Source organism: Phlebotomus papatasi, chromosome 1, assembly GCF_024763615.1.
Source record: "Phlebotomus papatasi isolate M1 chromosome 1, Ppap_2.1, whole genome shotgun sequence".
Lineage (NCBI taxonomy): Eukaryota > Metazoa > Arthropoda > Insecta > Diptera > Psychodidae > Phlebotomus > Phlebotomus papatasi.
Window position 1 is genome coordinate 40200201 of NC_077222.1, and position 18575 is coordinate 40218775.

Here is an 18575-nt window from a genome sequence, read left to right on the forward strand (position 1 = left end):
GAGCCCCACCCGGTGTAAATGATTGAAGCGTTTGAAACGACATATTTCTCATACACATTATAAAGCTAATAAAAAACATTGTAAAGTGAAAAAAGTACAAGATGGCAATTCAAGCCCGGTACATCGGTTAAATAAATAGGAAAAAATCTAAATTCGGATATTCAAAAAAACAATTTAAACCCGAATTTACAAAACCTTAGTCTTTAGTTTGTTGTCATCTTCGGAAAGCCTATTTACGTATACAAACGAAATTTACGTATAAAAACGAAACATGGAATCGTTAAATCAGATAAACGTATCGGCTGTGATTTTCAGTTACAATATAATTAGATCATGATGCTTAAAAACGAAATCTACTAAATCTCTGTGTAGATCATTTGCCTTAACTCTGGTTCATCGCCAAGGTTCCTCGAGGTGTTTGGTGGAGAAGAACAAATTGTGGAGACAATGAGTGAACACAGTTTTGTGTTTAATTCTCATGTAGTGTGCTTGAAAAGAAAGAATTAAGAGCACGTAGGTGGATTTTGGGTGGTTCAACTCCGACATTTTTTCATCCATTTCCATGCCCTCCCTCGCTCACCTGAAATGTATTTGAGAAATGTATGTGCTTGCTGCTGTGTGACTGTGCTATGTTTGTTGCAATGCTTGGTTTGATAACAAGACTTTTCTTCATCCAAATTCTCTTTCAGGTTCACGAATTATGCGATAATTTCTGTCACCGATACATCTCTTGTCTAAAGGGTAAAATGCCAATAGATTTAGTGATTGACGAACGGGACACCACCAAACCACCAGAATTAAGTGGTTCTGCGAATGGGGAGGGTCGCAGCAATGCCGATTCGACATCGCACACCGATGGAGCAAGTACACCAGACGTTGTGAGTACCCCCTTCGCGGGAGCACATGGTCCTTTGCTGGCGAGCTACAATGCGGTGGTGCACCCATGTTCGTAGTACGATCACGACCTTCTTGCAAAAACGAAGCGGGTGCTCACAATGCCCTGGGATAGTCGTCAAAACTTCGCTTAAAATATAAATTAAAAACTAAAAATGCTCGAAAAGAAATGCCTAAGATACACATGAGAAGACTGTGTTATCTTGACATGAGAAAGAAAATGCTAAATTGAAAATAATGGCAAGATAATGAAGAGCATTTAAGACAAAATCCAATTGCCAAGATGAGACGCGAAGTGTAAATAAGCAATTTTCCAATGATATGCAATTGATGAGAAAGAATCTAGTTTAATGGCATTATTGCAAAATCTTTTTAAATGTATCGACATAATAGAAAACAAAAAGAATACAAAAGAACCAAACTCTTGTCGCACGTAGTACGAGGCTCCAAAATCCCGATTGGTGGATCATTCACGACGGTTTTCCGGTAAGTTGCACCGCACCGACCTCACTCAAGTGCCAAGCTTCGGCTTGAAAGCTTGAGTGAGTGAATCAAGCGCAGAGGGTAAAAACAACATTTCACCTTGCAGTGTGATGTAAACTTACCGAACCTACGTCCGTAGGTCCAAGCACAGTGTCAGAAAAATGGTCATTCGATTAGTCCGATAACGTGAAAAAAAAGCCAAATACGAAAAGATCCCTGCTGGATCCTGCGGATGTCACTGAGGAAAACCAGTCGTGATTGATTTTGGAGACCTCTTCAGATACGTGTGACAACAGTTGGATACGAGAGAAAAGTAACTATTAGTTGTACGTAAAAAAACAGAGAAAAAAAAACATTTTTTATGCAAAATCAACATAAAAGAGCAAAAGATGAGAGATCAGAGCGAATTATCTTAATTTATCTCTAATTGCAAAAGAAAGCTGAAAAGTTAAGTTTTGAGATAAAAACCGAGAGATTGAGAAAACGAGAAAAAAAAGGAAGATGAGTGAAAACTTCGTTTTTGCAAGACGCCCATATAGCTCGCCAACAAAAATAAAAACCTACAAAAGATTTGGTAACAGTGCATAGTCATTAAATTTATCTTTCAAACTTATTGTTTTCCACATACAATTTTCATTCAACACTTGATTTTTCTTGCGTTGTAGTTTTTTTTAATTATTTCTTTATTTAAAATGTTACTACTATTTTTTTTATTTCTTAATTAATATTCCATTCACGAGCATAAATTTAATTAACGATATCGATGATTTATCATATCTCGTAGTTTCATTGTTGCGTTGAAATTTATGAGACATCGCAGCTCACTATTAATTTTTTTTTATTCATCAACTTCCATATGAAACATATTTTTTTTCCTTCTCTGCCACTATGCGTTCTATAAGCCCCCTTGACCCCCCTGTCCGGTGTATTTATCCAACAATACAGACAAAAGTTAATTAAATTAAGAGAATCAGCATCTGCAGAAACCGTGAATCGTTTATTTTGTATATTTTATTTGGTACGTTTTTCCTCCACCTAATATTTTTTCATTAATTACGTTTCAATTGCCGTGACGCCTAATTAATTTTTGACTGAGTGAATGTGCGTTGTTCTTTTCATCACATTTGTGAAAAATTAATTCTTCAAGCATAATTTTTTGCAAGAGATGAAGACAGATTGGACAGGCTACAGGGGGCTGCAACAGTGTGCACCGAGAGAAAATGTGTGTAGTAACTGTTGCGGAAAAATGTGACCCACTGTTACCAAATTCTTTGTTGTTTTGTTGCATGTTGTATAAAATGTATATTTAGTACTGATACTCTGAGGAGAATGAACTTCCCATCATCTCTCCATTATTCCCTTGATGATGACAAAAAAAATCCGCGCATCAAGTGACAGTTCTCGAAGTAGCGAGACATAACCCAACTTATTTGACATTTCGTGATTTTATCTACGAAAACACCCCTTGGAAAAAGAAACACAAAAATCTCCTGACTTTCCTAAATCTTGACTCTACTTCATTAGTATAAATTGTATAAAGCAAAAAAAAGTAACTCTTAATCTTTAAAAAATTAAATTATCTCTTTAGAAAGGATTTTTAGGGTTTTACTAACATGTGAGTAAGGACATTCAAATCCAGAAACGATATACGTAATTTAAATGACTGATAGTGAGATATCTTCCGGATGGGGAGGTGAAACGATTAAAATACATACACACTACTTAGAAATCAAGTATACGACTACTAATAGTGAATTCTACGTGAGTTTGTTGACACTTTTAACTTTATCTGTATGACACAAATCCTGTGAAAATTTTCCCAATGGCAAGACTTTGACTTTCTTTGGAAGACAATGTCGATGCATTTTGATACGGATGGACTAGGATGGGTGAAAAATTAAAAAAAAAATGATTAGAAATGATTCGAAAAAATGACAAGCACGTCAGTTTTCGGGATTGCTGTTGAAAAGGTTTTTCATTAAAAACTAGGTCTGGTAGTTCTTAAATTGTATTACGGATTTGTAAAATTTCTAATTACTTTTGACATTGACAGTTGGATTCCTGTATGGGCATTATTAGTAGGAAGTCTAATTTGACAACTGTCAAACATAGTAGTTTGACATTTATTTCCTTTCATCGATATACTTTACAAATAATCCCACAGGGCTCAATTAATCAAACTAATCAGGCAATTATCACTCATCGAATGCGAACATTGACATCCAAATACGATTAATAAATGCACAATTCTAGGCCAATTTCTAAAAAACAAAAACAGAAATTACAAATCTCTGACTCTAAATGTATGAATTACTTTTGCTGCTTTTATTGAAACCAATCTCTCTAAAGGAAAGACTTAAGGAATGCAAACTAAGGAAGAATAAAAGCCCAAGTTTGAAATAAAAGATGGCAAATTTTTTTTCGGTATTTGAACAAAACAGAAATAGCAAAGAAAGAAATAGGCATTAACCAAAAATATTCATGTATAAATTTGCAATTACTGTCTCATTTGTGTCTTTTGTGTTGTTGACTTGGCTTTTATTTCCGACCGAGACGAAAGAAAATGTATGAGGATTAAGTGTAAGGAGGGAAAAATAAGTAGAAGATTATATTTTTCTATATTTAAAATCCTATGGAATGGTATAGTGCGGTGGTATTTAGATGTTGATTGAGTTTGTTTTTTGAGAAGAAAAGAATTAAAAGCAAAAAAAAACCAGAATCCAAAAGATCATTGAGGGATAGCAGTGAAATGTATTACGAAGACACTGAGAAGTAAATTTTTATTGAAACGACACACTGTGGAATTCATAGTTCAAAATGCAAGTATACGAAGAAACAAGAGTAATGTAATGTTGTAAATGTTATTTGCAATCAACCTAAAGTATTTAATATTTAAGGAAATGAATAAGAAAAAGTATATACCAGATGAAAAAGGTAATTTACCGACAGAGTTCGCTTGACTGTAAAAAAAACACAGCTATATGGGCATTTTACTATTGTAATATTCTTTTTTTTTATAATTCATAAAAAAAGGCTTCATATATATTTTCCCCTTTTTTCTGCAAACCGAAAGTGTTTATTGAGAAGTATCCACTTGAGAAAACCACTCGTCACTAATGTTAGGAGAATTATTGAAGAAAAAAAAAGAAACACACCACAATGATGAGTATACAATAATTAAAAGTCAATTTTTCGTATAAAAGATGATGAAGAAAAGAAAAATGATGAAGACGAACGCATGAAAAGGCGCATGAAAAGATTGACTTTTCAATATTTTAATTAGAAACTCTTTAAATGCAAGAAAACATACAATTTGTGATTAAATGAAACTGATATAAAAATAATAAAAAAAAACAAGATACGTAAATGTTGCTTCGAAAATGTAAATAGGAATATTCTTTCTCATTTTATTTCTTTTTGAAAAAAATCTAAGTTTTAATTGAAAAGAAAAACAATTTTGAAAAAAAGGAAGATAACTTTTTTGAGCTTTATGCCGAACTTGATGACGTGTTGTTTACTGTACAGTATTATAAGAAAAGAAAAAAAGGAGAAAAAAATAACTATTGAGGAGATGAGATTACAATAAATTAATTAATAATGGATGATGAAAAAAAAAATTATTAACAATACATTAATGTAATGGAATAATTGCAACAAATATACGTAAACATGCAGTATACTTATTTATATTATTATTCTTATTATTAACTATGATAGTGACATAATTATTCTAAAAAAAGAAATATTAAATAAGAAGAATAGAGATGGAGACAATTAAAGAATATATAAGAAATAATTTTGTATAAAACAAAGTGAATGAAACTTGTGAATAAAATTAATGTAAACGAGAAAAAATATGAAAAATTTATTATGTATTTAAATTGTAGAATAACACAACACATCATCAAACACACTTTGCATTCACATAAGGATGGAAAAAGAGAGAAGATAAGGGAATGAGAGATTAAAAAAGAAGTACTAAGATTCTAATCTTGCCGACACTCAATTTACTTATTTAATTTAATTCTGCGATTGATAAAATTCCCTTTTGTTCTCATAATTGTTTTTCATTTGCTCTTCGTTTTTTTCCTCTATTGTCTCTAATGTGGAACTTTTTTTTCTACTTTTAATTATATTATGAAATTGTAGGTTTTTTTTTTTAAATTTGAATATTTTTATTGTCATGAGATGAGAGAGAGAGAACACTATGAAGATTATTAATATAAAATTTTTATTTGCCTATGATGATTAACTTATATGGAAGATCATTTTGTGATCAAGATTTCTTTTTAACCATGATGAAGAAAAAAAGAATAAATGTTTTGTTGTTATAAAATGAAATAGATCTGTGTGTAATTCATCCAAATGATCACGATCTGGGCTGAAGATTGGACTCACAATCGCTGATCGCGGTTAAGATCGCACGGCAGTTTTTTTTTTTTGCTCTTCACCAATGGCACATGGGAGCTGATCATCATGGAAGCAGTTGGATCTAGCCATGGGAACATTTTGATGGAGCCACACGAAATGGGGAGTTGATTTGCATATTCGAGAGTGGATCCCTACACATGATCAATTTGAGCTCAACTCAATGTACCCCTGCTCACGCTTCAACCGATCATCTTGACCGAATTTCCGTTTTATGGAAATGAGTCCCTGGCTTCGTTGCAGTGATCATCAGCCCTTTTCAATCGTTCAAGACCACTCGCACAGGTTTTATGTGGGCACATATACGATCGTTTTTGGGGTTAATAAGCAAAAAATTATTAATTCATCGAAAATATTTGGTGGCTCGGGGCGATTAAAAAGTGTTGTCTGCGCCATCTTGATCCATCCTCCACCAGTCCCTCTCAGTCCTACTCGCGATTTTAACCTCAAAAAAGCGAGATATTTCTCCCAAAAAGGGGAATTATTTTTCTTTTACGCTACATGAGTGAAAAATCTATATCCACAGTCATATCGACACGCCTTCGATGGTCACGCAAGCAGAGTTGATTCTTTTCTTTCTAGGCCCCCTTGCGCGCCTTTTCGATTTGACTTTTTCATTCAACCTTTTTTGATTGTTCAATTAACGTGTATTTTGTGTGTTTGCTCGGTAAGGTTGTGCGCTCTATTAATGCAGCACACTCCTTTTTAGCCTCAACCACGTTCAAACCACAAGACACCCGCGATATAGCATTTCGTCGCCCAAGATTAGAACATTCTCAACTCTCGATAGAAGTGTATGAAGAATTCCCCAGGAGAGAAACAACTCTGCGTGTGGAAGCATAAAAAGTTGGGATTCAATGTAATTTTCTGCATTTGTTAGTTCAAGAAAGATGAGGGAGTATCAAATTTCTGAGTCACTTAATCTCATCATTACTTAGTATTTTTCAAGTCACGTGTTTTGTGGATATTGTCGATCATGAAATTTGACACTAATGCGTCGCCTGTGCGTATAAATTGCACTCAAGTGCAAGCATTTGGTCTTCATCTACAACGCACTTCAGCATTCGAGGGACATTTTCACCAGGAGTTGCAACTGAAGAATTCAGGAAGACATCGCAAGGGTAATTTAGATATAAGTTAATTTGTAAGGTTCATTTACAAACATTGCTATATTGAATGTGCATAAATTTAGTTTAAAAAGTACAAGTACACTATAGCCAAGTCTAGTTTGAAAAATTGAAAGCTAAATATTTAAAAAAAATATTAAGGAATATACATCACTACAGAACAATTACTAGATACACTACAAAGTTTCGACTTAGCTTTAAGGTCATGTCAAATTAAACTTTACATTTAGATAAATAGATACGGATTTTGACGTAGATCCTTTATTACTAAAACTCAAAGTTTGTCAAAATCCCTGTCTTTTTATCTGAAATTATTTACTGATACTTGGCATCTAGTATTACGATCAAAACTTGAGAAGTTGGTAAGGGAACTTTATTTTAAATTTAATTTGACTTATGGCGTCTACACACTAGTAGAATTTTTATTTTAAAAATGCCTTTTTAAAGAAAATTTCCCCTATCCTTATAGGCAGAAACGTCAGATTTTTTTTTTTAAATTTTTACTAGTGTGTAGACGCCATGAGAACGGAAAATGGTCTTTTAGATTTTGAAAATTATGAAAACTTCTGGTTTTTGAAAATTCAGGAATTTTCGCTATCTAAGTTAAATCTCCAGTTTTTAATCCGTATTATACGGTTTAACTCAGGCAAAAATTTATAGAAAAGGACTTGTAAGTAACGGGAATTACAATTTTTTTTTTAATTTCCATATTAAAAACTTACAATCGAATGTTGGATGTGGTTATCAAAATCAGTGAAAAGGTTTATTATTACTTAGAGTCGAATTTGTAATTTAGCGTCATTAAAAACCACATTTATACAGCTACAAACCTTGTGGGTAAAGGGCTGTAGATAATCTATTTTACAAACATTGTATTGAAAAAACCGACGTTAGTTAAATTTACTAGAAGGGAACCGAAATTCGTCGGGGGAATGGAGTCACTCTTGGAAAAACGACAATCCTTTCCAAAGCTTTCGGCTCGGTCTCCAAGCCTTCATCAGTGGTCGAATCAATTAGGAACTTCCAGAGTTTTGTCTCTCAATCTGTCTAGGGAAGGTACAGGGCATAACAGAGGATGTGGGGGCACTCTACTAACAAAAACAATTCAATTTTTCTTTTAAACAATTTGGCACAAATTTAAAAATTTCTCAACTTCTTCTGCTCTGGCAACTTCTTTTCCACCAGTCTGAACAAAAAAGATTGAAAAGCTATATTACATTATGATATGGCTCTAATACTACTTAAACATGGGAGAAAAATCCTAATTTCAAAGGTGCTCCATTTCCCCCTATTCAGAACCATTTACTTCCAAAGTTTGTAGCTGAACAAAATTGGTTTGTAATAGTTCTTAATGACAAATTCGGTTGTAAAATTGCAGCTCTTTAATTTTAAAGGTTGTTAGATTACATATTTACTTAAAATCAACAAACCTTTTTTTTGTGAAATCTCAGAATTATTCTCAAGTCTGTTATATTTTTTACAGATATGAGAACAAATAGTATTTAATATCATGTAATATTATTTAGATTGTAGATAAATACTTAAATGAATTATAAAGTTTAAGGAATAATGTAGGATATAAAAGTAGCTTTCACAGGCCAAGTCCTGAATTTTCTTCAGCGATATTCTCCCAGGTCTGCCTAAGGTCAAAACCCTTTTATCATGTCTTTCAAAATTTAACTAAATTATAAATCAAAAGCAATGCAAAATTAGTGTAATCCACAAATAAATATATTTTTTTAAATAATTTGTTTTTTTAATTTTTAATATAATCAATAATTCCAAGAAGTTTTTAATAAGCCGTTCTTTCATTTTATTTTTTATTTTTTGATCTTAATATTATTCTCGGTGTCCAAACTGAGATTTTATCTTCAATTTTAGATTTCTAAATCTTTTACACTATCCCTTTTTATTTAAAATTTTTGGAAAATGTTTTTATAAATTTCTAAAAGAAAAGTACCTTATTTTACTGGTGAAGTATTTGAATGAAATGGTATTTACTTTTGCAATAGACGTATTTTTGAAAGTGTCATTCCAGTGAATAATCAACTATGGTTATCATTTGCTATGTTGTCCAAAATTTATTAGCTCAACCTATTATGAGTACCTTATCAAGCTTTCAGTTTTCAAAAATTAGCATTATGCGCACATAGGATTTCTAATTTAAACTGAGTAAAACGAGTAAAATGAGAAAAAAAGAATAACACTGGCGTAGCATTTTTTGAAAATTGCAATTTGTGTCACTCTAATGCCTATATGCTCCTAAATTTGATCCTGACACTGGTTCAGTTTCTCATAGGGCTGTCACCAGAGACCATAAGGAAATTTGTCAATATCGCATATGATGAGTGAGAATTAATAAATTCCCCGACAAGTTCGTCTTTTTACATTTCATGGGTTCCGGGAACAAACAGCCGGGAAAAAAAGTTACGAGGGCTTGAGAAAGTGAAATCTCTTACGCAAAAGGAGGGTGTCTAGATGATTGGCAGTGAGACAAAATTGCCTTGCTCCGTCCCCCAAAAGTGTTCCTTCTTGGAAAATAAAAGGACGAAGAGAGCGCATCATGTGAGAAGCACAAACAAATCTCCATTCATATGAATTCCTTCCATAACCTCCAGGATGAGCTACCCCTCGGAAATCCCTGGGATTCTGGCACCCTCTCTATCCCAGAGTGTTAGGAAGAAAGTATAGGGGTATTTTGGGTAGAAGATGTTATAAGGTCTTTTTTTTTCTACGCTGAGGGGGTGTGCGAATTGAAAATGTACATGCGATGAAATACGATGCCACATTCCTCACAAAGCCCACCCTCACGGGAGAGCGTTATTATTATTTTTTCGTTTGGCGCGAAGACTAAATTGACGCCAATTACCAGTCAGCCACCCTCTAAGCCTCAATCTCCAGGGGAATGAATAGAAATGTTGACTAGGGTGGTTTGCTGCGTGTGCGAAAGGTACGGCACTAAACCATGTGCTTCATAAGAGATGATGAAGTTTTTGGCTAAAGATAGGGTGTGCCCAGCATTTTCGTCCTCAATATCGTATACGCACAAAAAGCTGATTCTAAGCCCTTTTTTTACAACAATGCAAAATTTCCGTACACACCCCTTAGAACCAGAGACCCCGAATTACCGATGCAGTGACAATCATGCGAATATTGGCCGGATTGGACGACTGCAAAGTGCACAAAAGTGGGATGGAATAACGCATGGTGGGAATTCACTGGGTTTCGCCGTCAATGGGTGCCCATCAATCTTGTGTCGGGGTGAAATTGAAATATAAGTGATTTATTTCCCTACGCTTCGATCCACATGGGGCCACCCAAAGGCACCCATGGACTCTCAATTTCCTCAGCATTTGCAAAAGATTGGGCGGTCGAAGGGTAAATTCCAATCGTGAATTTCAGTGATTGTCTCAATTTCTCTCACCACAGATGCCCAAATATTCAAAGGTACCCAACAGAGTTGGGTGTTCCAACAGGAACAGATGGAAGATTAGCAGGTGACTCCAAATTTTTCTCAAAATTATTGAAAATTAAAAAATAAAATGTTTTATTTCATACTCAAAATATCAATTTTGAAGAATTCTAAAGGATCCTAATGGAATAAAGCTGACAATAATCTTGAAATATTATGCGCAATGGACACATAACGGGTTTAACTCTGGTTTTGAATTACTATTCCGAATTTAAAAAAAAAAGATCACGTTCCATTTTTCCAAAATGCTAAAGGTCCCAACTTTAGTGATATCTTTCAAAACTTAATTATTTAATTCGAATGAAGAAAGTTCAAGCTTTCTACAATGTTCTTTTAAATTGAATATTTTTTTGTTTTGTTTTTGTTGGCCTGTATAACTGATTTAAGGTTATTCAGAACTCTTTAAATTTGGTTAATCAATAGTATTTCTAAAATTAATTGAATTCTTTATTTAAACTTAATTTCTGTTCACTACCACTGAATTGCCATTGTTACCGTTCCATTTTATAAAATGTTTGTAAATATTCGTGAAGTGTAGTGTTCCTTAATTACTAAAAAGTCTTTAAGGGTTCTTTCAGCTGCTATATTGCTGTTCAAAATTTTCTTTCATCTTGACTGAAAGATGTTAAGAAATTACTACTTGTTATTCATTAATACTCACTTGTCTTTATAATCAATACATCGAAAATAGAAAATTAATTTTAAATTAAAGCTTACATTTAGATTTTAATACATAGATAGATTTGCTAATTGAGGGGCCCATAGGACAAATGCAACGTAAAAAGCTGCGCCGTAATAAGGTTCTTCCGAAAAGTGTACCGCAAAAAGGAAACGAAACCATACTAAAATTCATCAGGAAAACTCATCTTCTCACAACTCAACACATTTTCTCATCATGAAAAATCTCAAGGATTTATCTGACCAAATCTCCATTTCTCTGCTTCCTCCAGAATTAGAGTACTCTCCAAATAGACAGTGTTAGGGAATTATTTGACCAAAATACCCAAGTTGGTCAAAATATTTCTCCTGGTTTCCCCAGGAAATCACAGATCTTGTGAGGTTTTCTTTTGTATTTTGTCAAGAACGTCCAAAATACTCAAGTTGGTCAGGAGATTTCTCCCGGTCCTCCAGGAAATTACAGATCTTCTAGGATTTTCTTCTGTAATTTGTCAAGAATGCCCAAAATACCCAAGTTGATCAGAAAATTTCTCCTGGTTCCTCCACTTAAAGTTGCGCTTAAAAACACGCACAGTTCAATCATAATACGGTTAAGATTGCGTATTTAGCTGTGGGTTTTTTAAGCACAATCTTTAACGTTGTATGATTGTGAGTTTTCCTTATGAAGTTTGGTATAGTTTGGTTTCCTTTTTGCGGTACACTTTTCGGAACAACCTTTTTACGGCGCAGCTTTTTACGTTGCATTTTTGCTATGGGCCCCTCAATTGATATGAAATTGGGATTATATTCACTTAGTAGGGGAAACTGGGGCACCACGAAACACGGGGTACCACCAAACACTGCGATTTTTTAATCGGATATTCGACTTCAGAGGATAAGACCTATAGGAATTTGTAGGCACTATAGGGATGCCTGTCTATTGAAGAAATGGTCGAGATAGTCCAAGTAGTTTATAAATAAACATGAGTGTTTTGTGGTACCCCGTGTTTGGTGGTGCCCCAGTTTCTCCTACTTCTTTTATACCGATTTTGTCTATTACAAATATAATTTTGTTTCTTGATTTGGAAGTAATAAAAGTGTCTCGAATTACAAGGAAATGGTGTATTGTATGAAATAACTGGTATAATTTATGACTATTTTTTTTTTGTTCTAAACACAATAATGTTAAATTAAATAAAACGAAATCAGTAAACAATATTTTCTTGCTATAATTTGTCTAGCGTTTTATCAAAAATTTATCGAAAAACATAGAAAGTAGCCTGAAGTACTTGTTGTTTAATTGGAATGTAAATTTTCTCTAAAATTCTAGATTCAAACTTATCCTCACTGTTTCAACTAATTTAATTAAAAATCCTTATTAAATTATTGCATTATTTTGATAGACTTTGCATTTTTAAAACATCGAAAAACATAGAAAGTAGCCTGAAGTACTTGTTGTTTAATTAGAATGTAAATTTTCTCTAAAATTCTAGATTCAAACTTATCCTCACTGTTTCAACTAATTTAATTAAAAATCCTTATTAAATTATTGCATTATTTTGATAGACTTTGCATTTTTAAAACATCGAAAAACATAGAAATTTCACGTTTTTGGATATTGTTTTTTTAGCTACTCCAAAACTAAAAAATATGTATTTCAAAATAAAAGCAATAGAACACATCAAAACTATTCTATAATTCCTTAATTGTGTCACTTTTCAACTCTGATTCCTACAAAGAAATATCAAGAGCTCTTCTATATATCTTTTATTAAACTATGCAATAGTAAAGATGAAAACCTCTCGATTCTATGAATAATTCCCAATAAATACCCAGTCAATTGGATTGAAAGATGTATTAACATTTTGAGATGAGAAATACCTATAGAACACCCACAGTGAATGCTATACAGCAAGAGAATGTGTGTCTCCTTTAGGTGCTTTGATTTGTCTATCGGGTGAAAAAATCAGAGTTTTTGACCTATTGTTCGACCAAGAGAGTGACATTTTTCATTGTAAAATGATGACTCGTAAATGCCTGAGGTGTCGCCAGGGGAGATGGAGGTTAAATTGCAGGTGATTGCCTTTATTCGTCATCTCTCGCTGGGGACTCTTTCTTCAGGCTTGTCCTCTCGTATCAATTCATCTCGTGATTCCAATGTCTTCAAATTCTACCATATTCTTTTTTTTTTACCTTCGTCGAAATCTATGATCATGGACCATGTACTGTAGGCATTCTTATCTCGTTTCTGCTTTTTTCCTTTGCCACAGTCTCACTCACTCTGGGCTTTTTTGCGCCATTATGGTATATTTTATGAAACCATATGGATGGAGGATGGTCCTCAGACCAAGACACCAAAAAAAAAATGCAGCATCATGAGTGCCAAAAATTGTCATCAGTTCTGGGGTTTTATGCACTTTTGCTGCAAAGAAGGGCTTCAACCAGCTAAAAAATGAGGCATCAAAGAGAAAGAAACTCTGGAGATCTCAGCGGGTGATTGGGGATTGTCTGTCTTTTGGCATTCAGACACAATCAAACTCATTCCCATGAAATTTATCGATTCCCTAAGGTGTTTTCAGGCATGAACTCTTGAGAGCACGAGGCCAAGCACTGGGAGTGTTATCGACTGATTTGGTTGGATTGTGATCGAAATTCCGGCCGATACATAAGATCTCAATTTTAGGAGGACAATTTCGCACGTATGAAAGTGATCGTGTCGAGTGTGATTCTCATACTCAAGTTTGTGGTTTTCTGAAGATCAGCTAAACATGACAGGGTTACCCTGGGGGCTCATCATTCATGAATTCTATGGTCAAGTTGCGCAAAATTTGAATATTTTGAACTGACAATGTGGGAGAGAGATTATCGTTTTCTAACGGATATTTCTCGTTGTCATTCACGCTTTTCACTACTTTAAAAAAAAGCCAAATAATCTATTTACAAAAATACATATTCAAGATTGAAAAGATTTTTTGTCCATCGCCGTCTTAGCATTGTCAACTGGTGAGAATAAAAATGGACAATAAAGGAACCAAAAACAAATATGAAAATTGAACTCTTTTTAATTAAGTATAGGGGAAAGCGGGCTACCTTCGGACGACAATCTTTTCTCTATGTTCCTAGTGGATTTGACCCAAGACTCGTTTCAGGAGATTTGAAGCTTCGGACTAGCTATTAAAATGTAATATTATAATGAGTCAAATTCATTAAAAACACATTGAAATGATTGAATTGTTGAAAGCTTGAGTCGTCCGAAAGTAGGGAACTTTCCCCTATCCTTTGTGAACTGTCAAAGGTAGTTTAAGTCAAGAGGAAGTTGTCCAGGAATTGTACAAGGACAGCGTATAGTGAAAGAATATGCCGAATTCTTGCAGTGCTTTGCATTTTTCTAGTGCTATTATTTACAACCAACAAGCGGTTAGAAGAATTTTTCAAGATCTGTTCGATCTGTTTTCGGACTACGTAGAGTCTGGTGAGAACGGATTAAGATCGTTTTTCGTTTTTCGCTTCTTTCAATTATCCCTTCATGATGATCCCTTCATTCTTTAAAAAAAAAGTGTAACCAAAATTGTTCAAAACGTGGTAACGAATAAAAACTAAAAGTAGCCACAGAGATCTTGATCCGTTCTCACCAGATCTTTTACGTTAAATATGTCCTGTCCAGAAGCGAGGTCACCACATTTTGCCATCATCAAATCTTCTGCATCACAGGATGTAGGATATATAGGATAAACTTACTTACTTACTTATCCGGCGCTACGACTAATTACTGGTCTTGGCCTGACTCAGGACCCGTCGCCACTCGAGCCTGTTACGCGCCACTGTTCTCCAATTCCGCACCCCTAATGAGCTGGAGTCCTGGTCCAAGCCGTCGGTCCATCTGAGGCTGGGTCGGTCTCGTCTCCTCGTAGCATAGAGTCCGCCCCTAAAGACTTTCCAGGCTGGGTCGTCCTCATCCTTGCGAACCAGATGACCAGCCCACCGGAGCCTATTGAGGTGTATTTGCTTGACGACAGTTACCTCTCGGTAGCGCTCATACACCTCATGATTGTATAGGCTCCGGAATCGTCCCTCCTCACATATGGGGCGAAAAATCCGTCGTAGGATCCTTCTTTCAAACGCGGCTAAGAGTTCGCAATTCTGTTTGCTGAGGACCCACGTCTCAGACGAATACGTGAGGACTGGCAGGATCATAGTCCTATACAGCAGTAACTTAGTCTTTATGCTTAAGTTTCTGGGCCGGAAAACTCTTGATAGATTGAAATAGGCTTTATTAGCTTTCAGCAGCCATGCGCGGACTTCTCTTGAGATGTTGTTGTCGACTGTGATTGTTGACCCAAGGTACACGAAGGATAAAGGATAAAGGATATTCTATTCAAGCGCTATGATCTTTGAATTACACCTTAACAGGGCAGTACACCCTAGGCAAGAGGTTCATCGAACTTCAATTGATTTTTTTGCGGACTAAAATTTGGTTAATGAATAGCCCCTCGATAAATCCGTATCGTAAGGAAGAACAGAGAAGTGCAATCCAAAAATGCTTTAAGTTCTAGAGTAAAAGAACGTTTGAGGAAAAAAAAATTGCAAAATGGATACAAAAAGACCATCCAGTGGACACAAATTTCGTACACAAGGTACGAAAAAGTCTGCAAAAAAGCGAGAGACATGGAAGCATTGTGAATAATAAATTGGAATTCCTTTTACACGGGGGACAAACACTGTCCGTGTGATTTTGTTTCACTTTTTCGATGGAATGTTCTTCTTTTTTTCACCTTTTCATCCATACCCTCCCTGGTCACCTCTCCAGCCCAATGGCCTGAAGAGAGAAGAAATCTCACAAGACCACTTTTCTGGCTAAGCAGCTTAAAAGTTAGAAAACGATTTGGTGTCCAAAGACACATTTTGCCGGTTTTTGTATCTTCCTCTGCCCGGTCTTCTCACTGGAGCATCATCGTCATGTTTTCTAAGAAAAATCTCTGGTATTTTCGGTCAAGCAAACGACACAGACGAGAGGCACAAAATGCTCAAAATGGAATCCTCCCAAGCCAAAAGATGAAAGAAGACTTAGAAAAAATAATATATATTTATATATATATATTTGAGAAGAAGAGAGAGAGATGAAAAATCATTTAATGCTAATACATCCAACACAGCAGGAGATTCAACCTATTCCATTTGGGAGAAAATTTTCCTGCAGACTCCCAAATGAGAAAACTTCCTCCATTTCGATAATGAGAAAAATTTAAGTATGATCGCGACGATTGCAATGATCGGTGCATTAATGCCAAAATACCTATTTCCATGCTCGAAGAGTGCCAACCATTAATTAATTCATGCATTTGAGATGGTGCCGTTTGATGCCACTTCAGTCACAATAATGGGGATCCTCAAACCCTAGAAATAGCTTAAGAATGTCATCGCGATCACGCGCGAGAAGACAGAATTGGCGAAAAATCGCAGTTTTACGCGCGCGTGAAATGGTTCACACTGGCAATTATCCTGAATAATTTAGTTGCAATTAGCAATTTGACGTCGTTAAGGCGGCATTGGTGTGCATTTTGCAATTTAACCCTTGACACGGTGGACATGTTTATTGGTGATATTTATCGTCACCTTATGGGCCCTTGGATGCTATGCTATCCAACTGCCATCGTCCATCTTTTGCGCCAAATGACGTTTTCCCCAATACTGCATCACATGCCCATATGACCATGTCGCTGACAATTGCTACACAATCACATGAATCTTTTGACGTATGATCACTCAGAAGATTGCCTGGGATGTTGCCACCAAAATGATCAATCCTCATCAATTTGAACTGCGATCGTGTGTGATCTTCTCGCAAAATATGAATGTATTGTGTTCGATATTGAAAACGTATAAGTGGAGAGTGATTGAATCAGTATCCCAAACTGACACCTAAATTTGTCACAGGAACGCTGTCAAATGTCAGAAAAGTTCGACCCTGTCGAATTCCTTGGATGCAAAAATAGACAAGGCACTATCGAGAGTTTGTGGAGAGAACGACGTGTGATTGCTCGACAAAACAGAAATCGACGCGCGAGTTATAAAATGATGGCACATCACGAAGAGCGCGATCCCATATAACACACCATCAAAAATAAGAATAGTACGAATTTTGGGTGAACAAAGTAAGGTACGAAACACCATCATTGAGTTGCATTTTACTGATGATCATCTCTCACTTGCACTCACTTTTGCCATCTCACTTCCACCTGCAGCGGAGATGACTCTTGGCGTGTTGGAATGGTTCTCGATGCCATTTTAGTCATCGCCCAAGATACCAGAATTCCCTTTCATTCATTCACATTTGCCACTTTTCGTGAATTGCACTGCCTGAATTTTCCTTAATTATATTATGTTGACACGCACACAGCCCCACAAATCGGCATGATCGCGTCTCTCTGCAACTTCAATGGTGATAATTATATTTGCGATCGAGCACATGGTTGGAAAGTGATCTCGTCAGCTAAATAAGCATTTGTCGTAACTTCATATTTGAGATTTTTAGTTAAACATATGTATATTTTGGAATATTTATAATTTTAGTTATTAAGCTCACGTGATGAAAATCAAAACTGTTTAACCAAAAAAAAAAAACATTTTTATTAAAAATGATCGTAAATGAGAATTTTCAGGTAGGGTAAATGTCCTAATTTAAAACCATTTCCAGACTCTTTAACTTTGACAGAAGATTCAACACACTAAGTTCATATTTTTTCTGAAGAGAATTACATAAATTTGCTCCTTAACTATTCTATAATGTTACTGTTTAGTGAAAATTCTTTAGATATAATTTGAAAACTTCTTAAATACAAGAAAAATACGCGAGTGTAAAATGCTTCTATTGGAAACAAATTAATCCAAATGGAGACAAGGGAAAGTTTCTAATTGGAGACAAATAGTATAAATCAAACCGCAACGAAAGCTTCCAAAACTTTGTTGAGTTGCTCTTGAATGCAGGATTTGTTCTTATTCCTGGTCTTTTCTCCTTTCCCATTTGAGACAATAAGAAAATCTCTTAAAAAAAAATTATTTTTCCGGGGTTTCCTATTGAAGCATTTGCAGACACTTCAGAAAAACCCTATTTGTTCACGAAATAGGTAATTATTTCATTTGAAAACTTCACGTACCATTAACAATAAAGATTAGCACTTAATTTAACTAAAATTAGCCAGAAATATGGCATAAATGTTACACAAAACAAATAAACAACAGTCACCTCATTGTGCTTTTCATTGGAAAACATGGTCGATCGCTGAAAAATTCAATAATGAAAAGGTACACTTTTAATGTTTCTGAGAAATTAACAAATTAAAATTTGTGAATATAAATGGATTTTCGCTTTATTTGGAGTAAAATTAACTAAATAATGAAACTGTGGTATAGAAAATATATAAATATAATAATTTAGTACTGTATTTATATTGAAAACAGTGACGTTTCCATTTGGAATAGCAAAAAATTTCCATTTGGAGCAGGTTTTGAATTAG

The 18575-nt window shown here is 34.8% G+C and overlaps 1 protein-coding gene across 1 annotated transcript in view; it reads left to right on the forward strand.

Moving 5' to 3' along the window:
- LOC129799711 (homeobox protein homothorax) overlaps positions 1-18575 on the forward strand; it is a 171349-nt gene that overhangs the window by 71986 nt on the left and 80788 nt on the right. Inside the window, exon 6 of the mRNA XM_055843873.1 lies at positions 690-878. Coding sequence (XP_055699848.1) covers positions 690-878 — 189 coding nt within the window. The remainder of the gene's footprint in view (positions 1-689; positions 879-18575) is intronic.